At 48.1% G+C, this 27,785-nt stretch overlaps 1 protein-coding gene across 1 annotated transcript; it reads left to right on the top strand.

The window, feature by feature from the left end:
• Positions 1–19,583: 19,583 nt before the first annotated feature.
• Positions 19,584–26,401, top strand: EDN1 (endothelin 1). Its single transcript, XM_060243002.1, has 5 exons — positions 19,584–19,647; positions 21,041–21,194; positions 21,929–22,087; positions 23,624–23,731; positions 26,014–26,401. The coding sequence occupies exons 1-5, from the start codon at positions 19,584–19,586 to the stop codon at positions 26,153–26,155; spliced, it is 627 nt and encodes a 208-aa protein (XP_060098985.1). The 3' UTR covers positions 26,156–26,401.
• Positions 26,402–27,785: the final 1,384 nt, after the last annotated feature.

The raw sequence follows: 27,785 nt of genomic DNA on the forward strand, positions 1-27,785 counted from the left end.
GTTAGTATAGAAGCAGTAAGAGAGACCAGACAACGAAAAAAAGAAAGAGAGACCGCAATTAGCAAAAGATAAAGACAGGTAATAATTAATTATGTCTACGCAACTAAAGATACTTTCGTTAAACGTAAACGGATTAAATTCTCCACAAAAGAGAAGACGTGTTTTTGAACAACTCAAAAAATTTAAGGCAGACATTATATGCTTACAAGAAACACACATAAAACAGAAGGATGTAGCTTTACTGCATAATAAAAGGTTGGGGAAGGCAATAATTTCGTCGGACAAAGACAAAAAAAAAAGAGGTCTGGTCACTTACTGTAAGGAGGAGATACAAGCTAATTTGGTTTTTGAAGCAGAAGATGCCAGATATCAGGGCATACACATTACTAAAGGTTATCATAATTTTCTTCTTATCAATATATATGCTCCCAATGGAAAACAAGGCGGTTTTTATAAGAAGCTACAACGAGTGGTTGACATAAATAAGTTGGATAACATCTGCATAATTGGAGACTTCAATGCTGTGACGTGTCAAAAAATAGATAAACAATATGGAAAAGATAGATCAAAATGTAGACCAGTCTCATGTAAAACTCTTTCAGATAGCTTCTTTAGAATGGCAGATGAACACGTTTTAGTGGACGCTTGGCGAACCTTAAATCCAGATAAGAGAGACTTCACCTTTTTCTCAAATTGACATTGTTCGTGGTCTAGGATCGATATGTGCTGGGTTTCTGCGCCACTTATGCAAGAGGTAGAAGAGGTGGAAATTTTACCCAGAACAGTAGCAGACCATAGTCCACTTATGATTCACATGAAAGGCCAAAGGAAAAAGCAAGGTTGGAGGATGGATCAGAGATTATTAAACAATAAGAAATTTGTTCAATATGCTGAAAAAGAAATGGAAGAATTTTTTCAATGGAATGTTAGAGAAGAAACAACATTTATGACGGTCTGGGAGGCAAGTAAAGCCTTTTTTAGAGGCCTAGTAATAAGCTTCAATGCACAAAAGAAACGCGAAGAAAGTGGTAAATTAAAGGAAATGATAGAAGCAATAAAAGGGCGAGAAAAGAAACTGAAAGATAATCCAACAGTACTACACATAAAGGAAGAGTTAAAAATTCTGCAACACAAGATACATTTATTTTATTTGGAGAAGATGGAAAAGAATATTAGATTTGCTAAACAATATTTCTTTGAAAATGCTAATAAGCCGGGAAGATGGCTCGCCCATAAGATCAGACAAGAACGAAATAATAAGATTATTAAAATCCTTAAGAATAACGGGGGTGAATATAAACATACACAAGAAGATTTGAAAGAGATAATAAAAGATTTCTACTCCCAACTTTATGGAGCTAAGGAGATGGACAGGAAAAAACAAGAAGATTATTTGCTGAGAAAGTCTTTACCCAAAATAACATTAGAACAACAGGAGGGATTGAATCGCCCAATAGCAATGTATGAATTAGTAGAAGTCTGGAATAAATTGAAGAAAAATAAAGCCGCCGGTCCGGATGGCATTCCACCTGAATATTATATTGTGCTCAAGGAGACATTAATTAACCACTTCAAAAGGCTTCTTGAAGAGGTGTGGTCTAAAGCGGAAATCTTGGACTCTTGGAAGATGGCGAACATTGCATTAATACCTAAATCAGCACAAGGTGCAGATGAAGTTAAAAACTACAGACCGATATCGCTTCTGAACGTGGATTATAAAATTTATTCTGCTATTCTCGCTAATAGATTAAAAAAGGTATTAAATAAAATAATTCATACTGATCAAGTTGGGTTCCTGCCTAAAAGACATATGAGGATGAACTTAAGAATGATACTGAATGTTTTGGAATATTATGAAATAACGGGGAAGAAACAGTTGGCTTTGTTTTTTATAGACGCCGAAAAAGCTTTTGATAACTTAAATTGGGATTTCATGTTGGGTCTATTGAAGATGATGGATTTCGGACAGGATTTTATTCGGAATGTGGCAGCAATATATAAAGACCAGAGGGCGAAGATAATAGTGAATGGAGATCTAACAGAGGAGATAAACCTAAGGAAGGGGACTAGACAGGGATGCCCTCTCTCGCCCCTACTTTTTGTGTTAGCTCTGGAAATATTACTGGAGTCCATAAGGAAAAATGACAAAATTAGGGGTTTAGAAATCAAACATGAAAGCTATAAAGTGTTAGCATACGCAGATGATTTGGTTTTAATTGTTCAAAATCCAATTGAAGCAACTGAGGAGATTTTACAGGAATTAAATGACTATGGACAAGTGGCAGGATTAAGAGTTAACTATAATAAATCTAAGCTTATAACTAAAAATATGTCTTCATCTGATATACAAACGGTGGTAAAAGGTACTGGCTTCCAGAGTGAATCTAAAGTTAAATATTTAGGGATAATGTTAGATAACAAGAGTAGTAATATATATGCACTTAATTACGAACCACTTCTAAAAGAACTTGAAGGTAAATTAAAAAAAATGGCGTTCATTACAATTATCTTTTATGGGTAGAATTGCCTTGATAAAGATGTACATACTACCTAAGGTACTATTTTTATTCCAAGTCGTTAACTTTGCAGCTCGGAAAGTCTTTTTTGTTAAATTAGAACGTATTACCAGATCTTTTATATGGTTAGATAAAAAACCTAGAATCAGAGGGAAAATTCTTATGGATGCTAAAGAAAATGGCGGTCTTGGTCTCCCAGACTGGGAAAATTATCACACGGCTTGCGGTATTCCGTGGTTATTGGAGTGGATAGGGCTTGAAAACAAAAGAGTCTTGACATTAGAAGGTTTTGACATATTAAATGGTTGGCACTTTAATTTATGGTATACCCGGAAAACGCAAAAGTATTTTGTTAACCATTTAATACGGAAGGGGACATATAGTGTGTGGTTGAAGCTTAAAAGGTTAATTTACAACAAAGTCCCAAGATGGATTTCTCCTTATGAGGCCTCCATACAACCTCAGTTATATGATTATACAAAAACAGTTAAATATTATGATTTGTTAGATGAAAATAATAGAATAAGAGGGAGGGAAGACCTAGAAAAGGGAGGTATAAAGATAGACTGGTGGCCCATGACACAGATATTGGCTAAGTTTAATCAGGATAAGTTGTCTGGGTTCACCAGTTTAAGATTTGATTTTGACAAAATTTTACAAAATAAGGTTGACAAAACAATTAAGTGCACATATAATTATTTGATGCAGCTCAAACTAGAGGATGAAATAGTTAAGGTAGTCATGCTAAAATGGTCTGAAAACTTAGAGAAAAATATAGATTTAGAAACTTGGATGTTATTTTGGAGATTAAATCATAAAATAATTAAGCCGATTAATTTTAAGGAAAATTTTTTTAAATTATTTCACAGGTGGTATGTAACGCCTGTTCAATTAAATAAGATTAACCCGATTACTTCACCAAAATGCTGGAAATGTGGGTCAAAAATAGGCTCATTTTATCATCTATGGTGGACCTGTGTAATTGCAAGGAAATTCTGGGTTAAAATACACGGAATGCTGAAAAATATGCTGGGTATAAATTGGCAGTTTAAACCTGAAATTATGCTCCTTTCTTTAGTGAGAAAGGAAGTCCCCAGAGAGGACGAATATCTTACGATTTACGTACTAACTGCTGCTAGAATTGTTTATGCAAGGTTTTGGAGGCAAAAAGACAGCCCAGAAATAGAGGAAGTAATAGACAAGGTTTATCAGGCCGCTGAGATGGATATTTTATCCAATATGCTGAAAGGGATTTCCAAAGTAGAAGCCACTAATAAGTGGGAAAAGTTTTATTTATGGTTAAAGACAAAAGGCAAGACATAGAGAACGATTGACAAATGATAATGTTAAGTATCTATGGTGGTCAAGTAATGAAGTGAAGTAATAACTGGAAAGAAGATAGGTGATAAATATGTATTAGGTAATTTGTTATAGGCAATATGTGATGTTACAGTGAAGTATCACTGCCCTCAGTCTCAAGCGGAAAAATAGAACCGGGTGAAAGTTCTTTAGCAACTAACATTTGTTAACTCATAACAGCTGAAATGTAAATAACTTGAATTCCAACAAGGAGAAACACACAGATGCCCGTCGGGAACTCTTAAATGGTTTTTTTGGGATAATTTTGTTTCCACAAAGAGGTTCTGGAACTCCATTCCGTTGCGTTCCCCCAGAAAAAAAGCCCTGGTTCCTACTAAAACAGTGGAAGTCTCAGGGGCTGTCTCATATAGAATGCAGACTGCAGATGGACTTTTATGGAGACGTCACATGGACCAACTGTGTGGTCACATGGACACCTCTAATTCTTCAATTGAAACATCTAAGGAAATCAACCCACCAACATCAGGTTCAGAATTAACTATTGGCCGGGGTGGGGGTGGGGAGTCCTGTCCCTTTAATAGAGGCTTAATAGGATGTTATTTACCAGGTGATGTTATTTAATTTCATGTCATGTGACAAGTTTCAACTGCCCATTTCCACAAATTAATCCTCTGCCAGTGGAACAGGGTATTTCCCCCCTCTCCAGATTGTTGGCAACCCTTCACTGGACCAGGCTACTTCTCACCACCAGAAGCCGATGTCACATTGGAAGGATCAGCTAGGAGCTAGCTTCTAACCTCCTGTCTGGGTTCTACCACCCCCTCCCCCTCTGTACCAGGGCTTTTTTTGTAGCAGGAACTCTTTTGCATATTAGACCACACACCCCTGATGTAGCCAATCCTCCAAGAGCTTACAGTAGGCCCTGTATTGAGAGCCTTGTAAGCCCTTGGAGGATTGGCTACATAAGACGGGTGTGGCCTAATATGCAAAGGAGTTCTTGCTACAAAAAAAGCCCTCCATCTGTACCCAGATCATGGGAATCAGATGGAAACTGGGGTCTTCTAATCTCCCACTCTGGAAAAGAGGGATGGAATTCTAGCAGGAGCTCCTTTGCATATTAGGCCACACCCCTCTGAAATAGCCAATCCTCCAAGAGCTTACAAAAAAGAGCCTTGTAAGCTCTTGGAGGATTGGCTGCATCAGGGGTGTGTGATCTTATATGCAAAAGAGCTCCTGCTAGAATTCCACCCCTGCTGGAAACACAGCTGCATCCCCAACTTGCTGAGAAGAGGGGGCAGGGGGTGATCAGAAGCCCAGGTGATTTCCCTTCCTTTCTCCCTGACCCAATCAAAGGTGATGTGAGTTCTTTCTCCTTTCCCTTTGGCAACGGGGAGCTCAGAAGCATTGCTTCTCTTCCCATCCTCCCCCAGCTTGGGGGGCAGGGAAAAGAAATGGTACCTGTCTTATCTCCCTTTTATAACGAGGAGGGGCAGATGGAGCAGAAGCCCCCATCAGTTGTGGGTTGGCTTCTAATGGCCCCTGAAGGCTTCCCGTGCTCGATGCAGGGGTCCCCCAATCAGTTGTGAGTTGCCTCAAGCAGCTGCAAACTTGTTCAGCAGCTGCCGGAGTCGCTTGATGCAAGCTGAACAGATCCTCGATCAGCTAATAGTAGGGTGGTCAGTCCGACTCAATAAATATCTGGGGACTTTGGGGGTGGAGCCAGGAGACTTTGAGGGTGGAGCCGGGAGCAAGGGTGTGACAAGCATGAGTGAACTCTGAAAGAAATTCTGGCAATCACATTTAAATACACCGCACACCTTTTGAAGGCCCTCCCTCCATTTGGAACAATGAAAGATAGGGGCGCCTTCTTTTGGGGCTCATAGAATTGAACCCCCTGGTCCAATCTTTTTGAAACTTGGGAGGTGTTTTGAGGAGAGGCGTTGGATGCTATGCTGAAAATAAAATAAAAAAAAACAGCCCCCATAGAGCCCTAGATAACCACAGAACAATTCTCCATTATACTCTATGGCAGGGGTGGCCAATGGTAGCTCTCCAGATGTTTTTTGCCTGCAACTCCCATCAGGCCCAGCCATTAGCCATGCTGGCTGAGGCTGATGGGAGCTGTAGGAAAAAAACATCTGGAGAACTACCGTTGGCCACCCCTACTCTATGGGAATTGGTCTCCATAGGGTATAATGGAGAGCCCAGAAGACATTTCCTTCTCTCTCCCCACCACTTTCTGATGACCTGAAGCAGGGGGAGGACCTCCAAACCAGGGGATCCCCTGCCCCCAACTGAGAATTAAAGCCAATAGAAAACTGCAAAATTAATAATGAAAGAAACTTATATAGAAACTTAACTATATTAACATTAAAAACATCAAAATTCATTACAAACAACCCCAGTTACAAATACACATCCACTGTGATCTCTTTACTTTGTTACTTTAAGTCCATTTTTTAGCGTCAAGTCCCGACTTTTAAAACCTCAAGACGATTCACCCGTTCCTATGGGCTGAATGAAAGTGCTGGTGCTCCCAAAGCAGAACCCCAAGAAAAGTCCTTGAATCCTTCAAGATTTTGAATCACAGACCGGTTCGCTGAAAGAAGTGGCATCCCCAATCCAGGCTCAACTTATTTCTTTCTCTAGGATTCTTGACATCAATGTGCTGAAGCTCACGGACCAGGTATCTCACATTACTTCTGCTCTGCTTTTCTTGGAAGAAAGACTGGATAAAAAAAAAAGTAGATAAATATATAGATACTCTGCCCTGTGGTGCAAAGTGGTAAAGCTGCAATACTGCAGACTGAGCTCTCTGCTCACGACCTGAGTTTGATCCTGGTCAAAGCTGGGTTCAGGTAGCCGGCTCAAGGTTGACTCAGCCTTCCATCCTTCCAAGGTCGGTAAAATGAGGACCCAGCTTGCTGGGGGGAAAGTGTAGATGACTGGGGAAGGCGATGGCAAACCACCGTGTTAAAAAAAAAAAAAAGTCTGTTGTGAAAATGTCGTGATGTGACATCACCCCAATGTCGGAAACAACTGGGGACTACCTTTACCTTTAAATATATAGATAGACTGACAAGGGAAATGGGCCTTTTGCACAGAACACTTTCCTGTCTCAAGCAAGAGTCTAGATGGAAAAGTAGAACTGTCACTTACAATGGACGATCCATTGGGCCCAAATGCTTCAGACTGTCACAAATTACTTCTCAAAAAGATGCCCATTTGACTTCTGGGCTAGACACCCTCAAATGCAGGCTGCTGTGGTACTTGCCCATTAAAAAAAAAAAACATCTTAAAAGCCAGCTGCTGTAATTAGCTGTCAAACACTGCAGGCCTTTGATGTTTAAGCTTGCGGACGGCTGGAGCTGAGGAACTGACTTCAAAGCCGTGCTAATCCTAGACTTTGACTGAGGTGTCTCACGGTGACAATAGATGTAAGAAGCTTCGATGGACCGACTGGTGTCCTAAGACTTATCCTTCATGCCTTCTCTGAGAAGATAGCTGAATTATTCATGGTAAGATGTATTTCATGATACATTTCATAATCTACCAATTAGTTCAGATTACTGTTTAATGGGTTATAAATAATGTTTATGGTTTCTCTATAGGAATGAATGTCACTCCTAATTTGAATCAAATCCATTTAAACTTTTTTGGGGGGGTGGGAAACAGCATATAAATAATTTATTGAAGTTGGGTAAGCGGAATGATGGTGTCTCCGATTTTTTACACCTTGTAATTTGTACTCGATGGAGTCCTGTGGCAAAGCTGCAGTACTGCAGTCTGAACTCTCTGCTCACGACCTGAGTTAGATCCCGGCGGAAGCTGGGTTCAGGAAGCCGGCTCAAGGTTGACTCAGCCTTCCATCCTTCCAAGGCTGGTAAAATGAGTACCCAGCTTGCTGGCGGGGGGTGGGGGGAAAAGCGTAGATGACTGGGGAAAGCAATGGCAAACCACCCCGTAAAAAGTCTGCCATGAAAATGTCATGATGCGACATCACCCCAGGGTTGGAAACGACTGGTGCTTGCACAGGGGACTACTTTTACTTTTTACCTTCAATTTGTATCTATATGGCAGCATTGTATATATATTTTGTCGTTTCATTGATGAAGGTAAGGGAAACAAGAGAGCTTAACACCTGGGATCCTCATGCAATTCTTCTTGTTGATTCTTCTTCTTGATGATGATATGGATATCGATGACTGCTTTTCTACTGAGTTTGGATGTTTATGCATTTGTATCACTATGTGTTTCTTGTAGATTTGTATCTTGTATTTAGCATATGAGTACACAGCTTGCTGGGGGAAAGTGTAGATGCCTGGGGAAGGCAATGGCAAACCACCCCGTAAAAAGTCTGCCAAGAAAATATTGTGATATGATGTCACCCCATGGGTCGGTAATGACTTGGTGCTTGCATAGGGGTCTAAAAGGTAAAGGTAAAGGTAATCCCCCGTGCAAGAACCAGTCATCACATCACAACGTTTTCACGGCAGACTTTTTACAGGGTGGTTTGCCATTGCCTTCCCCAGTCATCTACACTTTCCCCCCAGCAAGCTGGGTACTCATTTTACCGACCTCGGAAAGATGGAAGGCTGAGTCAACCTTGAGCCAGCTACCTGAACCCAGCTACCGCTGAGATCGAACTCAGGCTGGGATTAAACTCAGGTCGTGAGCAGAGTTTTGGACTGCAGTACTGCAGTTTACCACTCTGTGACACGGGGCTTTACTTTTTATTTAGCATATGATCTTTATACTCTTCCCCCTTTTTTTCTTCCTTACACCCCCTCCTAGAGTTTTAAACTCCCAGGTGAAGGACTTTGCGTTAGCCTCAGACTACAAAGGAAGACTACAAGAGAGTCAGAGAGATAGACAGGCAGAACACTGAATATCCTTTCCTTTCTACTGCCCTGATGCTATCCCTTTGACGTGTAGATTGCTACTCTTAGGGGAAATTTCTTTCCTTCTGGCTTTGACACCTTCACTCCACACACTCTGCATGCTTCTCCATCTTGGGCATCTTATGAGGGCAGGACAGGCATCCTGTATCATTCTCCATCCTAGTTAGACTACGTTAGAAACCTATGTCGACTCTGTCCTGTCTAGAATAGGGTTCTTAACAATAAAGAACTCACATTAGTTTACGAAGAGGCTCTGTGTGTCACTGCTTCAGTATGACACATGCTAATCAGATGGGCTTTGCTGCACTGTGAGACTTGAGCACTCTGCTAACCCAAATAATCCGGCAAATGACACCCCCCCTCCTACAGTTGCCAACTCCCAGGTGATACCTGGAGATCTCCCACTATTACAATTGATCTCCGGGCAACAAAGATCAGTTCCCCTGGAGAAAACGACTGCTTTTGTAGGGTAGACTCTAGGACAAAACACCCTGCTGAAGCCCCTCCCCTTCCCTAACCCTGCCTCCCCCAGGCGTCACCCCTAAAATCTCCAGGGATTTCCCAACTTGGAGCAGGCATCATAGTGTCCACCCTCTGAAGCAGCTCTTTTCTCCAGGGGGACTGATCTTGGTCATCCGGAGATCAACGGCTTTGGCCCCAACCTAGTAGAGTCAGCTCCCTATGGAGGTTCGGGCCCTACCGGATTTGTTGCCATTCCGGAAGGCCTGTGAGACGGAGCTGTTCCACCAGGCCTATGGCTGAGGCAGGCAGGCATCCTTATTTCATTATGTCATGGGTGCTGGGGACCCTTCAGAGGAAGTTGAGTCTGATGAGGAAACTGTGCCCCTGCCACCTGCACCAGTGCCCCTGCCTCCTGCTGGAGAAGATCCCAGCCCCCCTGCCTCGCCCTCTTGGGTGGCTCGTGTGCGTGACCGCCTCCGGCAGGACCTCAGGGATCGGAGGAGGGCGGCACGCTCACAAGCAAGATGCTCCCTGAGCCCTGAGTTCTGAGAGGATTCTGGCCCTTCTAAGAGCAAGGATGCTTGAGTGGTAACAGGATCCTGGCTGCCTCCCTGAGCCAGCAATTAGCCCAAACGGGCAACAGCCAGCAGAGGGCTATATAGCTGTGGGCTTTGGGAGGAAGCTTTGTGGAAGCAACTAGTCATCTCCCTGACATTCTAGCATCCACTCCGGCTTGACTTTGGTTCCTGACTCCCTGACTTTGGCTTTGGACTTCTGGACTCCCTGACCTCGGCTTCTGGACCTCAGACCTGCGATACTTCTACAGTGATTCGGATTTGGTGCCTTGGACCCTCCTGCTTACTGGCTACAGACCTCGGACTGCCTCTGGACTTTGCCTGACCCGGCCCCAGCCGTGACAGATTGCTTCCACCGACAAACACCCACTCCACAGGATGGATGCTGAAGCAAGTGAAACCACAGAACTACTGGCTGCGCTCCAAGCCCAGGTACAGCAGCTAACACAGGCAGTAGTGCACTTGCAGCAACAACCTGCGGCCAGTGCTCCAGCCAAGTGCCCAGTTCCCCCACCTGACAGATTTGGGGGTGCCGTGGAAGAATTTCCTGCCTTCCTAGCACAGTGTCGGCTGTACTTTGAACTGAGAGCACGGGACTTCCTCAATGACAAAACCAAGGTGTGTTTCGTCATCAGTCTGTTAAAGGGGCAGGCGGCCAAATGGGCCACACCCTTGCTGGTCGCGTCCTCTCCCCTACTGACTGATTACCAGGGGTTTGAGGCCCACCTTTCTGCTGCTTTCTCAAACCCAGTCCAAGCAGCCACAGCCAACCGGAAGATCAGGGCACTGAAACAAGGCAACTCCTCGGTGGCTCAATATGCCACTGAATTCAAGCTCCTGACCCAGGACTTGGCGTGGAATGAGGCTGCCCAGATGGACCAGTTTACTGAGGGGTTGGCAGAGGAGGTCCTGGATGAACTGGCCAGGGTGGAGCAGCCACCCACGCTCCAAGAACTTATCACCCTCTGCCTCCGCATCGATGGCCGCCTGGAAAGTCGCCGCCAAGCCAAGACCAGAGGGCGCCAGCTCCCTGCGCCGTGCTACCTGGCTCCTCGCCCGTCCCCAGCTAGTACCAGCACCAAGGATGAGCCTATGCAGCTTGGAGCTGCTCGACCTTGCCTGACCCCAGAGGAAAAGACCAGACGCCGCACGCAGAATCTGTGCCTCTACTGCGGCACGGCAGGCCACTATGCCTCTGGCTGCCCTGCTAAGCATCGGATACCTGGACCTTCGCTGCCACCGCCGCCAAAAGGGCAGCCCCAGGCGTAAGTGGACCCCCCAGCCTGGGGCGACTAGCTGGGTCCTCCAAACAGCGGGCTGATACCCCAGGGCCATTCCTGCTACCAGTCAAACTCCGTCTGCCTGACGAACGCTGGCTGTTCGTGTATGCCATGCTGGACTCGGGAGCGGCCCACTGTTTTATAGATGCCGCCTTTGTGAAGCAGCACCAGATCCCTGTGCAGACAAAAGGGATTCCGTCGCTGGTGGAGGCTATTGACGGGCGCCTCCTCCGTTCTGGCCCCGTCACCCAGGAGACCTGTCCCATCACCTTCCACGTCCAGCAGCACCAAGAACAGCTGCGGTTTGATGTCGCCCGCATGCCTCGCTTCCCGCTGATTCTAGGCCTTTCCTGGCTGAAGCTGCACAACCCCATCGTGGACTGGGCCCAGCAGGAACTACGCTTCCGAGGCCCATGCCCCCATCTGACTCCTCCCACCACTCTAGCAGCTGGCATCCCGAGTGGTGGTCCTCAGCTCCCTCAGAAGTATGTGGACTTTGCTGATGTCTTCGAAGAGACAGGAGCTGATCAGCTTCCCCCTCACCGGCCCTACGACTGTGCCATTGATTTGGTACCTGGGGCACCACTCCCGGTGGGGCGTCTGTACCCCATGTTGGAGCCGGAGTTGGCAGCTCTGCGAGACTTCCTGGACAAGAACCTGAAACGCGGATTCATCCGACCCTCAACCTCTCCCCTATCTGCTCCAGTGCTCTTCGTGAAGAAGAAAAGTGGGGAGCTCCGGCTGTGCAATGACTACCGGGCCCTGAACAAGATCACCATCCGCGACCGGTACCCTCTACCACTGATCCCTGAACTCTTGGATCGCCTAAAGGGGGCCCAAATCTACACCAAGCTGGACCTCCGAGGAGCGTACAATTTGGTGCGCATACGGCCCGGAGACGAATGGAAGACCGCGTTTGGGACCCGATACGGGCAGTACGAGCACCTGGTAATGCCCTTCGGACTGACCAACGCCCCCGCTGTCTTCCAGAGGTTCATGAATGACATATTCCGGGACCTGCTCGACCGCTTCGCGATCATATACCTGGATGACATCCTAATTTACTCCCGCAATCCTGCCCAGCACGCCGAGCACGTCCGCCAGGTCCTGCAGCGCCTACGAGCCCATGGTCTCTACGCCAAGCTGGAGAAGTGCGACTTCGACCTGCGCTCCGTCGAGTTCCTTGGGCACATTGTGTCACCGCAGGGGATCCTCATGGACCCGAAAAAAGTAGAAGCGGTCCTGACCTGGCAGGCTCCTCAGAATCGCAAAGACCTGCAGCGGTTCCTCGGTTTTGCCAACTACTATCGGCAATTCATCCCGGCCTACGCATCCCTGACCACACCCCTGACTCAACTACTCCGCCCCAAAGAACCCTTCCACTGGTCCCCAGAGGCCGATAACGCCTTCTCCACCCTGAAGACTCGCTTTGCCACCGGGCCACTCCTGAGATACCCCGACCCCCAGCTTCCCTTTACGGTGGAAGCTGATGCCTCCAATGTGGCCCTGGGAGCAGTGCTGTCCCAGCGCGAGGAGCCGTCCCAGCCACTCCAGCCCTGCGCCTATTACTCGCGGCAGCTCACTGCTGCAGAGAGGAACTATACCATCTGGGAGAGGGAGTTGCTCGCGATCAAGGCGGCGTTTGAGGTTTGGTGACATTACCTCGAAGGGGCTCGCCACCCTGTTCAAGTGCTCACCGATCACCGGAACTTGGAACACCTCCAGACCACCCGCCGTCTCAACCAGCGCCAGATCCGGTGGTCCCTATTCTTCTCTCGCTTCGACTTCCGGATCTCCTACATCCCCCATACCCAGAACCGGAAAGCAGACGCGCTCTCCCGGAAACCGGAATACGCCCCTGCCTCAACTGAGACCGCGCCCGCTGCTCCAATCCTGCCGCCCTCAGTATTTGCAGCCACCTCCACTTCACCAGCACTCGTGGAGGACATTCGGGCTAGCCAGGCCAATGATCCCTGGGTCCAGCAACACCTCCAGGCTCTCCAAGATGACCCAACAGGGGAGTTCACGACTCGAGGCGGCCTCTTGCTACACCGCGAACGCCTCTATGTGCCGCCCGGGCCCTTGCGGGCAGAAGTGCTACGCCTGACCCACGACTCGTTACCCGCCGGGCACTTTGGACAGCATAAGACCACCCACTTGCTGACAAGGGAATTCTGGTGGCCACGAGTTCGCGCTGATGTTGCCCGCTATGTCAGCTCCTGTGACGTCTGCCGACGGGCCAAAGACATCCCAGCCAAACCCTCAGGGTTGCTGCAGCCCTTGCCCACATCTTCAGGACCCTGGGATACCATCTCGATGGACTTCATCACGGAACTTCCACGCTCCAAGGGTCAGACTTGTATCTGGGTGGTCGTCGACCTATTTACCAAGATGGCCCACTTCGTTCCGTGCCCGAAACTCCCCACAGCTCAGGAGACGGCCCAGCTTTACCTGCAACACATCTTTCGTCTGCATGGACTCCCAGCCCATCTGATCTCCGATCGGGGCCCTCAATTCTCCTCTCGGTTCTGGCAAGCCCTCCATTCCAGCCTGGGTACTCGAGTGCACCTGTCCTCAGCCTACCACCCACAGACAGATGGCCAGACAGAGCGCACCAATGCCACGCTAGAGCAATATCTCCGCTGTTACACCTGTTACCAGCAGGATGACTGGACCACTCTATTGCCCCTAGCGGAGTTTGCATACAACAACGCGGTCCATTCATCCACCCAAATGACCCCGTTTGCTGCAACCTACGGGTACCACCCTCGGTTCTTCCCAGCGATCCTACCACCCACGAATGTCCCCGCCGTCGATGCCTACCTGCAAGAACTCCGTGCCAGCCAAGACTTGCTCCGAGAGCAGCTACAGCAAGCCAAGGAGGCATATAAACGGGCTGCGGACCGAAAGAGGCAAGAAGGCCCTCCAGTGCAGCCGGGGGATCAGGTGTGGCTCTCAACTCGCTACCTGCGCCGGCCTGGTCGGTCTCACAAGCTGGATGCACGGTTCATTGGACCCTACCCCGTCGTTGAACAAATAAACCCCGTCGCCTTCAGGCTCCAGTTGCCACCCCACCTCCGCATTCACCCCGTGTTTCATCGCTCCCTCCTTGTTCCGGCTGCACCCCCTGACCCAGCTCGGACTCCTTCCCCACCGCCGCCACCACCAGTGTTGGTGGATGACGAGGAAGAATATGAGGTGCGCCAGATCCTGGACTCCCGGTACCATCGTGGAGGCCTCCAGTACCTGGTGGACTGGGAGGGATACAGCCCAGAAGACCGGTCTTGGGAGCCCGAGGACAATCTTCATGCCCCGGACTTGGTGCACCAGTTCCACAACGACCACCCCGACCTTCCAGGTCCCTCGACGGAGGGGGGCCCTGGGGGGGGGGATAGTGTCATGGGTGCTGGGGACCCTTCAGAGGAAGTTGAGTCTGATGAGGAAACTGTGCCCCTGCCACCTGCACCAGTGCCCCTGCCTCCTGCTGGAGAAGATCCCAGCCCCCCTGCCTCGCCCTCTTGGGTGGCTCGTGTGCGTGACCGCCTCCGGCAGGACCTCAGGGATCGGAGGAGGGCGGCACGCTCACAAGCAAGACGCTCCCTGAGCCCTGAGTTCTGAGAGGATTCTGGCCCTTCTAAGAGCAAGGATGCTTGAGTGGTAACAGGATCCTGGCTGCCTCCCTGAGCCAGCAATTAGCCCAAACGGGCAACAGCCAGCAGAGGGCTATATAGCTGTGGGCTTTGGGAGGAAGCTTTGTGGAAGCAACTAGTCATCTCCCTGACATTCTAGCATCCACTCCGGCTTGACTTTGGTTCCTGACTCCCTGACTTTGGCTTTGGACTTCTGGACTCCCTGACCTCGGCTTCTGGACCTCAGACCTGCGATACTTCTACAGTGATTCGGATTTGGCGCCTTGGACCCTCCTGCTTACTGGCTACAGACCTCGGACTGCCTCTGGACTTTGCCTGACCCGGCCCCAGCCGTGACACATTACACCATCTAATTGGCCTCTTAGCCCTGGCTGCCATCTTGACTGCTAAAAATCAGGCCGATACAGTTGGCATCTTTTGGACACCTAAGCTGTGACGAGTATGTCTTATGTGTTCACACCATCCACGCTACCTTAAATTAATTCTGAGCTAATGGCTTAACTGTTTTGATTTCTTAATGTTTTAACCGTTCGACTGTTCTATCGTTTGCTTATTTGATTGTTGTATTGTTGGTTTTTAATTGTTTTACCATGTTGGAATCTGCGCTGAGCCCACTATGGAAAGGGCGGACTATAAATTTACAGAAATACAGAAATAAATAATGGCAATCTCCAGGTACCATCTGGAGGTTGGCAACCCTATCTATTTCCTCCCCATCTAGCACAGCAATTGAAACAATGAAGGGATGCTCTTTCTCCACAATCTTTCAAATGCATGAAGCTGCCTTATACTGAGCCAGACCATTATTCAGCATTGTCTGCTCGGACTGGCAGCAGCCGGTCTTCACCAGAGGCCTTTCACTTCAGTTACTACCAACGTTTCCTCTAAGCTGCAGAGTCTTGTGAGCAAAATTCTACTTCGTGAGCTGCTGGCACTAAGTCGTGAGCTACTGCATAACTTAGTGTGCTCTGGGGTCGTCCTTCCGAGATAAGGCAAAAATGTGTAAGCTGGAGGCTCAAAATCTGTGAGCTAGCTCACGCTAACTCAGCTTAGAGGGAACACTGATTACTACTGGATTGTTTTGGCAAGAGGGGATCACACCTTGGACCTTCTGCATGTGAAGCAGATGCACACACCACCTAAGAGCTCTGCTGTGCCAAAGAGAGAGGGAGAGAGAGAAGGAGAGAGAGAAGGAGAGAGGGAGGGAGGGAGGGAGGGAGGGAGGGAGGGAGGAAGGAAGGAAGGAAGGAAGGAAGGAAGGAAGGAAGGAAGGAAGGAAAGAAAGAAAGAAAGAAAGAAAGAAAGAAAGAAAGAAAGAAAGAAAGAAAGAAAGAAAGAAAGAAAGAAAGAAAGAAAGAAAGAAAGAAAGAAAGAAAGAAAGAAAGAAAGAAAGAAAGAAAGAAAGAAAGAAAGAAAGAAAGAAAGAAAGAAAGAAAGAAAGAAAGAAAGAAAGAAAGAAAGAAAGAAAGAAAGAAAGAAAGAAAGAGGAAAAGAGGGAGGGAGAGAGAGGGAGGGAAGGAAGGAAGGAAGGAAGGAAGGAAGGAAGGAAGGAAGGAAGGAAGGAAGGAAGGAAGGAAGGAAGGAAGGAAGGAAGGAGGGAACACCACAAAACGCTCCAGCAGAGCTCTCTTAACAAGCAGAAAGAAGCATCTTCCACTGATGAATCATTTGGACTATAGATGCATTCGTGGGAGGGAAAAAAACCCCCCTTGGAATCAGTCTCCCTTTTCAAAACATTGGCACAGGAACCATAATTAAGTGACAGACTTGGCAAGGTTAAGCACACTTCAGGGCGACGCAGAAAGCTGATTAAGCTCAGGAGACCCCTTTCACTGGTGCCTGACTTCTGTCCTTTATGGTTTCTTTTAAAGATGCCCTCGTACCCGAGCTCTTCAAATGAAAGGACGCAGCCCAGGACAGTTTCTGATCTCCCTGCTGTCGACCAGATCATGCCTGCAGATTCACAGGCACACCTGGACACCTGGGCTGGGAAAGCTGCTCCTGCACACCTGGGCTGGGAAAGCTGCTCCAGGCTGCTCCTGTGCCAGAGGCCACTGTTCCCCTCTACCCTGTTGTGGGTGTCCTTGCAGGGTCCTCCCATATCATTCCCATAGGAACAGATTTACAGAAGCCTCTCCCTCATCCTTTCTGTGGTACATGCAACTTTCTATTTAAGAGGTATGTTTTATTGCACTCTTCCTCCTAGAAGCTCCAGGTGGCAATGTGTGATTTTATCCCTTCACCCATATTACCCTTGTTATGTATTTGCTGTGTTATATATTGCATCTCACTGGGTTATTATTGCCTGAGCTTGCGACAGGCAGTCCTTGCAAACCAGGATCCTGAAGCCTGGAAGAACTGGCCAATCAGGATGCTAGGCATGTAACAACTTGTGTCAAAGAAATGCAAACAAACCATTCTGGAGTGAGCCAATAGGAGTAACTGTTGCCTGCTGGGGGTGTGTGGTTAACCATGGCCAGAGTGTATATAATGAGTGAAGTGCCTGTGCTGTGTGTGACTGTTTCTTCTTGCAGTAAAGTGTTCTTGGTTGATTCAGAGGTTATTTCGGCCTTCACAACCTCATTTAGGTAAGAGACAAAGACCTCGATAGCGCTGAATGTGGATCTCTCAGACCCTAGTGAAAGGGTCTCCAAACGCATTTGGAATTCTGACATGACACAGTGGGTGCAGCAAATAAATGGCTGCCACAAAATGGCTGCCACAGGAGGTGATTGCTGCAGATTAACTTCAGTAACACAGGATAGATCTTTGTGCTGTGCTAACAGCTGTTGCCAAAGCAACATTTTTTAAAAAAAAATCTGTACTGCGAACCAAATCTCCAATAATCACAATCACCTACTTTCTAAAAATGCTTGGCAGGTGCCATAAAAGGTGTCAGAGAGCTGGGACCCTGGCATTAGTCCAGCCAATTTAACCACTAAGCAGACTCTGTAAGAACTTTTGTAGACTGGAGCCCGCTTAGACGCATGACATGAATCCTCAGTTAATACACATGGGCAGGGCTTTTCTTGTAGCCGGAACTCGTTTGCATATTAGGCTACACCCCCCCCCCTATTATAGCCAATCCTCCAAGAGCTTACAGGGCTCTTTGTACAGGGCCTGCTGTAAGCTCCAGGAGGATTGGCTACATCAGGGAGGTGTGGCCTAATACGCAAAGGAGTTCCTGTTACTAGAAAAGCCCTGCGCATGGGCCCCGAAATGCAAGCGGTACAGCCTGAGACAGTCCGATGGACTGCTCAAAAAGTATACAAGAGGAGCACAGTAGCCTTTCACAACTGGCACTAATCAGCGATAACACAATATCCCTAGAGCTGGTGGTTTTAAAGAGATAATCTTTGTAGCATTTAGCTGTATTAAATCTGCACGGCCAAATCATTTAAACATCTTCTGATTTAAGATCCATTTTGGTAATCTCACACAGGGCTTTTTTTTTTGTAGAAGCAGGAACTCATTTGCATATTTGGCCACACCCTCTGACATCACCTGCTTTGGAGAATGGACTCCTCTGGGCATTATACCCTGATGAGGGCTGTCTCCACCCCCAAATCTCCAGGTATTTCCCTCTCTGTGCACCTTGACCAACCACGCTGCTTCCGCCTGCTCTGGGTTTGCATTGGCTCACAGGCTTCGGTGAGCTAAAATCCTAATCCCTGAATTTAAGAAAGTGCAATACAAATCAGTCAGTCCTAAGGGAAATCAACCCTGACTGTTCCCTGGAAGGTCAGATGCTGAAGCTGAAGCTCAAATACTTTGGCCACCAAATGAGAAGGGAGCACTCACTGGAGAAGACCTTGATGCTGGGAAAGACAGAAGGCAAAAGAAGGAGGGGACGGCAAAAGATGAGATGGCTGGACAGCGTTACTGATGTGACTAACATGAATTTGAGGAGACTTCAGAGGATGGTGGAAGACAGGAGGGCCTGGCGTGACTTGGTCCATGGGGTCGCAAAGAGCAACTAGACAACAACAATAACAAAAACACAGCGGGGTCGACAGAATGAAGGTTTTCTTCCCTCCAACGAGGGAATGCTTGGACTGATTTTATTGCTTAGGTAGATGTATTGTAGAGTTTTGTTTTTTAACAACGTGCTTGCACTAGCCACACTGTTTTATCTGCTTGTTTTAACTGTTTTAGAGTTGTTTTATTGTTGGATTTTTAATTGTTCTATTATGTTGTAATCCCCCCTGAGCCCCCCCCCCCTGGGGAAAGGCGGGCTATAAACCCGCAAATAAAATAAATAAATAAATAAATTAAACGGGCACCTCCAGCTTTTGCACACCTGCTCCCCGCACCTTTTCTAGCAGTCCTGACTCCTGGCCAAGCCCTCTGCGGCCCGTTCAACTCCGCGGCGAAGGGAAAAAAGCCCGGGCCCGCTGAGCTCGGGCGCCCCCTGCCGGCCGAGTTGGGTGGCGTGGTGGTGCTGAACTCCGGGGCTTCCCTGGTCTTCCCCGCGCCGCCTTGTGTTGCTGCTGCCGCTGCTGCTCTGGCTGTGCCCTGGGCTGGCCAGACGGCGTCTGCCTGCCTCTCGGCCGCTCGCAGCAGCGATTTCCTTTCCCGCCGGCCCTTATCTCGGGCCGCACGTTGCCGCTGGGTGACTAATCGCCCCATCCCATTGTCTCCGGAGCAAAGAAAGCCGCGGCTGTTTACTCCGCCGCGGCGCGAGGGGGGCTCGTATAAAAGGAGCCGGCGGCGCGGCGGCCGCAGCCAGAAGCACTCGGGCAGCCTCGCGGGAAGCCGCCGACGCCGCACCAATCCTTTGCCAATCCTCAGTGCCGCTGCCTAGCCGGCCGCCAGGGCCTTCTCTGCAACGGCCCCGGAGAGCCAAGAGGCGCTTGCAAAGGAGAGAAGAGAAGCCGGGATGGATTGCGCGCGGCTCCTCGTGCCTCTGCTCGTCGTGCTCGGCCACGGAGCTCCGCGCGCAGGTAAGACACCACCGCCACGCCGGCTTGGCTCGCCCGCCCGCCTGCCGCCTTCCCTTCCCCTAGGCAGCGACCAGCCGGCCTCGGCAACCCCGACGGCGCGTTTTGCCGTCGCCCTTTCCACGGAGCGCTGGCTTCTCTGGTTCCCGGATCGCGCGGTCTCCACGATCAGAGGTGGCGGCGGCGGCTGTTTGGAGTGGCTGCCCATCTCTCTCTCCCCAATCCCGGGGTTCCCAACTTCCCGGGCGGGCGAGGCTGGCGCTTCTCGGCCGGAGGGCTCAGAGCAGAAGGGGGGTCCCGGGGCTGGCTGTGCCCAGTTCGGGGTGCCCAAACCGACAGGTGGCAGAGAGGACGACCAATGTCGCGCTGACTTTTCATCCTGTCCCCAAGCTGACAAACTAAACTCATCGAGTTGGATTCTCTGATTCTAGTGAAGAATGTCAGTTTGGGGAGAAGGAGATACCGCAAGGCGAGGGCGCGATCCGCCAGCCACTGGAGACGGACTCCGGGCGGCGCGCCGAGGCTGCAGCTGGAGTCGGCGCGGCGCAGGGCTCAGCGCCCCCCCCGGCAAGACTCTGAGAAGCCGGCGGGCCAGCAAGTCCGCAGCCGGCCACCGGGGGACCTTGAGCCGGTGCTTTCCTGGCTCTCGCCCCGGCCTACCTCGCAGGGCTGTTGTGAGAAGCAAACGGAGTTGGAGATGGGGTGCAGGCCACCTGAAGGGAGGGAGGCAGGGATGGAGACGCAGTTAAAGAAGCCTTGCAGGAGAGCTGCCGCCGATCTCCTGGATGGCAAGCCGCCTCTGACCATCCCGGAACGGGCCGTTGCACCATCCCTTCAGGCGATGCAAAAAGCAGGGCGAGAGGTGCCTGCCCCCTAAAACAGCCCGTGGCGGGGCAGCGCTGCGGTTTCAGCGCCTCCCGGAGCAGCCCTTGGCCGCCCCCGGCTCCCTTTCTGGCCTAGGAGGGCTGCCCTTGGGAAATCCCTGGAGATTTTTTTTTGGGGTGGGGGTGGCGCCTGGGAAAGGCAGGGCTGGGGTCGAAGGCCCTCCAGTCCGAAGCAGCCCTTTCCTCCAAGGGAACAGAATGGCTGTTGCCTGGAGAGCAGTTGTAGTTCCGGGAGATCTCCAGGCCGCACCTGGATGTTGGCGACCGTATAGCATTGCCTTTGCGTGCCAAAGATCTCGATAAGAAGGGAGGCCAGGGCTCCTGGGGCGCCTTTGTGTAAAAACAGACATGCCGCTGTTCGCTGCTCCAGGCGCTAGGAAAGGCAGCTGGCGCTCGGCCTCTGAACAGCGCGCCTTCCCTCTCCGCCAAACCCCAACCCTGCGCGCTTGCGGCGGCTCCCTTGAGCGGGAAGCGCCTCTCCAAGCCTTTCCCCCTTTCTTTTCCTCCTCCAGCGGCTTCGGATGCTCAGCTCAGCGCCGGCCAGAAGCTGCCCTCCAGCGCCCCCTGGCTTCTGCGCAGGTCCAAGCGCTGCTCCTGTTCTTCCCTGGAAGACAAGGAGTGCGTCTACTTTTGCCACCTGGACATCATCTGGATCAACACGCCAGAGTGAGTGCCACTTGATCGTCTTCCACTGACCTGTTGTTGTTGTTGTTGTTGTTGTTGTTGTTGTTGTTGTTGTTGTTGTTGTTAATCTCCCTAGCCTGACTAGAACTTTACCCTGGTGGGCCTGGGCTGCCCATGATAAAAGTTCATAGGTCTGGCAGCATCATTACCTAACAGCACTCAAGTCAGATTCAACAACTTGGTCTGGGTGGTGGGGAAAGGTCTTACAGGCAGATTGTGAATTAGAACCCAGCGGAAATGTTAATTGCAGAATCTCACCCTAAAGTCCTTTGTGGACCATAATTTTAAAAGGTAGTCTCCTGTGCAAGCACCAGTCATTTCCGACTCCAGGGTGACATTGCTTTCACGTTTTCATGGCAGACTTGCCATGGCCTTCCCCAGTCATCTACACTTCCCCACCCCCCAAGCAAGCTGGGTACTCATTTTACTGACCGTGGAAGGATGGAAGGCTGAGTCAACCTGGAGCCAGTTACCTGAACCCAGCTTCCACCGGGATCGAACTCAGGTCGTGAGCAGAGCTTAGGACTGCAGTACTGCAGCTTTATCACTCTGCGCCCTGGGGCTCTGGACCATAATTAGTACCTCAATAAATTGTGTTGTGTTGAGGTTATAAGCAAGTTGAGGTTATAAGTAAGTTGAGGTTATAAAATAAAGGGAGAGAGAAAAGTTGTCTAAATAAACTCTAAGTTAGGTGTGTCTTGTTTTTTTAAAAATAGGCGGATTGTGCCGTATGGACTTGGGGGTCCTTCTCGAACCAAGCGGTCACTGGAAGACTTAACTTTTGCGAATCTAGAAGAGACTCACGACAGATGCCAGTGTGCTAACTTAAAAGACAAGAAGTGTAGAAACTTCTGTCAGAATGGAAAGCAAGAATGGTATGCTTTGTTCTATGTTCCAGTTTTCTTTATTCTCTCTTTTCGTTTGTGCTACTTGTAAATAACAAATAGAGTGTTAGACTATGGTGGACTAATTCAGTCAGCATCTTAAATGTCACTGAAGGACTTGGACCAACCATGAGCGGAATTATCTTGCTCCAAAACTTGAGTTGGAGTTTCTTGTGGCGTAAAACATCAAATTTTTAAAGCAAAGTTTATATTAAATTCAGCAAAAAGAAAAATCACTGTAGTGTAGTATAGTGGATAAGTATTGGATATGTACCACAGAGCTGGATACAACTGTCCCCCTCTGTGATACTCAACGGGTGATCTTGGGTCACTGCCAGCCTAACCCAGGCAGTCGCAAAATGATTGAGCCCATGGACATTTTTGGATTGTTGAGAATAGATCTATAATTGTTTATGATTGTATTGTATTGTTCTACTGATATGTTTTAATCACTATTTATATTGTTTTTGTAATGTTGTTATCTCCCCTGAGCCCTTTTGGGATAGGGCAGAATATAAATGGTCTGATAGACAGACAGACTTTTTGTAGAAAAAGCCCAGCAGGAACTTATTTGCATATCAGGCCACACCCCCTGACACCAAGCCAGCCGGAACTGTGTTTCTGTGCGTTCCTGCTCAAAGAGAGAGAGAGAGAGAAGAAGAAGAAGATGATAATGGATTTATATCCCGCCCTCCACTCCGAAGAGTCTCAGAGCGGCTCACAATCTCCTTTACCTTCCTCCCCCACAACAGACACCCTGTGAGGTGGGTGGGGCTGGAGAGGGCTCTCACAGCAGCTGCCCTTTCAAGGGCAACCTCTGCCGGAGCTAGGGCTAACCCAAGGCCATTCCAGCAGGCGCAAGTGGAGGAGTGGGGAATCAAACCCAGTTCTCCCAGATAAGAGTCCGCACACTTAACCACTACACCAAACTGGCTCTGTTTGCCATAACAACATGGTTGCCATAACAACATGGCTGCTGTGGCAGTGGGACCTATCACAAATGGTTCCTTTGAGAGTTGGAGCCAATCACAAAATGTTGGGAATCTCCACAGTATCTTAGGAGATTCCAAGTCATGCAGCCCCTTATGATAGAGTTTGCTGTTTCCAGATAGTTGCTTCCCACGGACACCCAAAGAGTGCATTCACACTGCACTAAACAATGTGTTTTGAAAGTGGATTTTTGCTATTCTTTCACAGTAAAAATCCAGTTGCAAAAGGCATTATCTAGTGTAGTGTGAATGCCCCCAAAGATTCCACTTGGGATCTTCTGAAGCAGTTCCTGTTCCACTAAGATGGAGGAAAACCAGGACTGGATCTTTGTGTGCAGAACAGATATTTAGGGAAGAAGCAAGTGAGTACCAGGAATCACATTAGAGGGTGTCATGATCTCCCCACTAGGAGATTGCTTGCCTAATCTATCTGTTAGGCAGTTGTGAAGACAGAATGAATGGGAGAGGAGAAAGGGCAAGATACACAGGTAATTGAAAGACAGCACTAAGAGTTGTATCTCATCTCTTCTTCTAACAGGGCCCAATCTACAACAGAGAGAGGCTCAAAATCCCTTCCTAAAGACAGGGATTGCAAAGGTCTGACCTGCACATTCCTGCAGCTGGCTAGCAGCAAGAAAGTGAGAAGGTGAGTTGGTGTCTTGCATCCTACAGAGAAGGCTGAATTCTAACGTCAGTGGTAAATTTAGCCCTTAACCTTCAGTAGTAGCTAGATGGAGTCTTAAATGTGCCACAGTCTTTCCCCCACTGTTACTCGCATTATATGCCCTGATCTAGATGGCTCAGGCTAGCCAGATCTCATGAGAACTTAGAAGCTTCGCAGGGTTGGCCGTGGTTAGTATCTGGATGGGGAGACAACCAAGGAAGACCAGGGTCTCTATGCAGAGACAGGCAATGGCAAGCCACCTCTGAACTTCTCTTGCTTTGAGAACTCTATGAGGTTGCCACGTTGGCTGCAACTTGATGGTACTTTACGTGCACAGAGAGAGAGAGAGAGAGGGCGATTTCCCACACAGCTTACCGAGGAGCGAAGTCCCTCCTCACCACGCAGCGTCTGCTCGGATTTCCCACCAACTGCTCCGCGGATTCAGGAAGTGCCGCACCTTTTGCGTATCAAATGGAAATCGCTAAAACCCTAGTTTACGTTAGCAACGCAAAAGGTGCGGCACTTCCTGAATCCGCGGAGCAGTTGGTGGGAAATCCGAGCAGACGCTGTGTGGTGAGGAGGGACTTCGCTCCGCGGTAAGCTGTGTGGGAAATCGCCCACTGATTTCCAGTTTAAACTGCCTCACATAAACAAATCACATGGTTTGGAGGACAGGGACAAGTGACACTAAGGCTTTTTGTTTGAGCAGGAAAGCAGTTCCGGCTGGCTTGACATCTGGGGGTTTGGCCTAATATGCAAATGAGTTCCTGCTGGGCTTTTTCTACAAACAAAAAGCCCTGAGTGACACATTAGCAAGCGTTAGCAGGGGACAGGGAGCAGGGAGACACACCCAATTTAATTTCCTTTGGCTTGACTTTGTGGATACTTTTGCTGATATGCAAGTCAACATATTAGGTGTTTGGACTAAATTTACCCACACATATGACTGGCAATGATAATGATGATATTGGATTTATATTCCACCCTCCACTCTGAAGAGTCTCAGAGCGGCTCACAATCACCTTTACCTTCCTCTCCCACAACAGACACCCTGTGAGGTAGATGAAGATATTGGATTTATATCCCGCCCTCCACTCCGAAGAGTCTCAGAGCGGCTCACAATCTCCTTTACCTTCCTCCCCCACAACAGACACCCTGTGAGGTGGGTGGGGCTGGAGAGGGCTCTCACAGCAGCTGCCCTTTCAAGGACAACCTCTGCCAGAGCTATGGCTGACCCAAGGCCATGCCAGCAGGTGCAAGTGTAGGAGTGGGGAATCAAACCCGGTTCTCCCACATAAGAGTCTGTGCACTTAAACACTGCACCAGACTGGCTAGAGGCTTTTTAAGAAATAAAAATAAAAAAATTCCCTGCAGCAAATTGACAGTACCTGCAAATGGGTCCTATTGAGTTTTGTCATGAGGGATTTAATTCGTTTTACTTATTCATTTAAAACATTTCGGTGCTGCCTTCTCATCCAGTCCCCAAGGCTAAAACATTAGAACGTCAGAAACATTTCGGAATATGAAAAGCAATATTTTACAATAGGATGCCCTTGATATATTTTTATGTATCTGAAGAAGTGAGCAGTGACTCACAAAAGCTCCAACCCTGCTACAAATTTTATTAATCTTTAAGGTGCTACTGGACGATTGCTCTTTTCTTATATACATAGATGCCTTAAATAGCTTTTTAACAGGTTATGTAAGATGCTGATGCTTTTAGTGAGAGAGCCCTGCTCCGCTACTGGAAACAGTTGCATCAAACAATGCAACAGAGTTTTGCTTTTACACAAGGGAAAATGCACGCAATTTATACCTGTGTCACAACACTGAAGGAAAACTGCCTTAATGAAAAGGAGATACAATTTAGGTAGGTGGAAAAAAATGTTGCTTTATGCAGGACTGCGTGTTTAATGGCAGCTTAACACACCAGAAAATTTAGCACACTATTTTTAATCGCACTTGTCTCTATGCTAGAAGAAAAATAACAAAATTTGCAACAACATTCACCTAAATTGATCCAATATAGCGCATAATGTGTGAGCTTCTGGGTGTCACAGAACTCTTTTCCGCAGTAGGAAAGCAGCAAAACTATACAGATTAATTTGGATTACAAATGGCTTAAAACGGCATCACCGAAATATCCAGCTAATGAAGTGATTACATATGAATAAGCACGCCGGAGGGCATGTGTTCGATTTAACTTATACGTACAAACAGATTTTCTCTTTCCTAACGTATTCAATGACTTCTTGTTTCTGCAGGTTAGAGGCCATCGGTAACCAGATCAAAGCATCCTTTAATGCCGCCAAACTGAAGAGCCGGCTGCACAAACGAAAACATCTGAAGCATAACCGAACGTATAAAAAACAAAATGTTTGGGAAAGCCTAAAGATGACATCTTAGTGGAAAGATCATCATCTCTAATCCTTTGAGTCATTGCCAATTACTGACTAAACACTGTCGAAGTTCTGTTTTGACTTCTTGACATTCCACTCGGGCAGATGATCACCGAGGAATGTTGATCTAAATATTAACCCTCAAAAGGTAAAGGGAGGGCCAAAATGAATCTTCCATTTGGAGAGAAGACAACAAAGACTTGGAACCGCTGCCTGGCCTTTTGGAATTCCGTCGGACAGGTTGGACCAAAGAACGTCCCTTTGGAGGAGTGCTGGATGAAGAAGGGATTCGTTTTGCAACCCACTTTTGACAAGAGGGTGAAACTGACACAGTGGTCTCATTGGACTGGGCAAGGCTTCAGAGACAGAAAAAGTCACAAATACAGACCATAATGCGATGAAGAGCTTAAACTGGGAGGTCAGGGACTGAAAGAGAGCACATTTGTGCTTCACAGTTCAATGCGCTGTGATACATGGATCATGGAGCAACTTATATCGAACAGGTCTACCTCACTTGCTGTATGTTGCACTCTTGCCAAAGTACTGTTTCAACTTTTTTTTGGGGGGGGGGTGTCTTCAAGATGCTTGCAACATCTTGGTTTTTTAACAGCTCAGAAAAGCCTTTTGCTAACCAGTCAGTTCTTTTTGAATGTTCACAACTACGGATCACAATTACCAATATTCCAGATACTGGAAGGGGACGGATGCCAGTGGCCTCATTCCGAACGGAATATCGTTTCTTGGAAGGATTTCCCATGGTTGTTCAATGGGTGTTGCTTTCAGATAAGTGGGTATAGGTGGGAAGTGTCCACATGAACACTGTAGCATTGCCAGTCTCCAGGTGGTGGCTGGAGATCTAGGATTACAACACCAGGTGGCAGAGATCAGTTCCATTGAAGAAAACGGCTGTGTTGGAAGGTGGATTTGGGATTATATCTCATTGAAGTTCTCCCCTCCCCAAACTCTACCTTCCCTCTGCTCCACCCCCTAAATCTCCATGTATTTTCCAATCCAGAGCTGCCATTCCTAGAACACCTCTCCATGTTTCTCAAGACCATAGGGGTTTTTTTGTAGAAAAAAAGGTGCCAGAGTTAATTAGCACAACTCATTTGCCTATGCCACACACTCCTCCTGACATCACGGGAAGGTGCACTAAATTATATCAGCTCAGCATCTACCTTAAAATGCTTCTTGAATTATAACTGTCATGCCCCCATCATACTTTCTAAACTACATTCTCTTATCTGGCCACAGTGGCATGATGAAGATTTCCATCTGTTTGCTTTATATGCTTTGGTTATTTTCCCATTTTTGTGGGGGAAAATATTAGAAAGTTTGTGAAATCTTTGTTCAGCAAAATTCTCACAGAGGGTTTGGACAATAGTGCCCAGAAGCAAGCATTTTTTGGGGGGGAGGGTTAAGAAAGAAAGAGCACAATAAAATTTAGAGGCTCCGGAGCTCTGCTTCTGCCCAAAATCAGGCCTGCTCAAGACATTTAAAATTTAATACAGAATACCGACTTGGATAGCCAGTATTTCCACAAGAGATTGTTACATGGTCTGATCCTTAAGCAAAAATGCTACAGGCAAGGTTGTTTTCTGTTCTTCAGAAAGCCAACAGAAGTTTTCCACAATAAG

Source organism: Heteronotia binoei, chromosome 7 (genome assembly GCF_032191835.1).
Source record: "Heteronotia binoei isolate CCM8104 ecotype False Entrance Well chromosome 7, APGP_CSIRO_Hbin_v1, whole genome shotgun sequence".
Classification (NCBI taxonomy): Eukaryota; Metazoa; Chordata; class Lepidosauria; order Squamata; family Gekkonidae; genus Heteronotia; species Heteronotia binoei.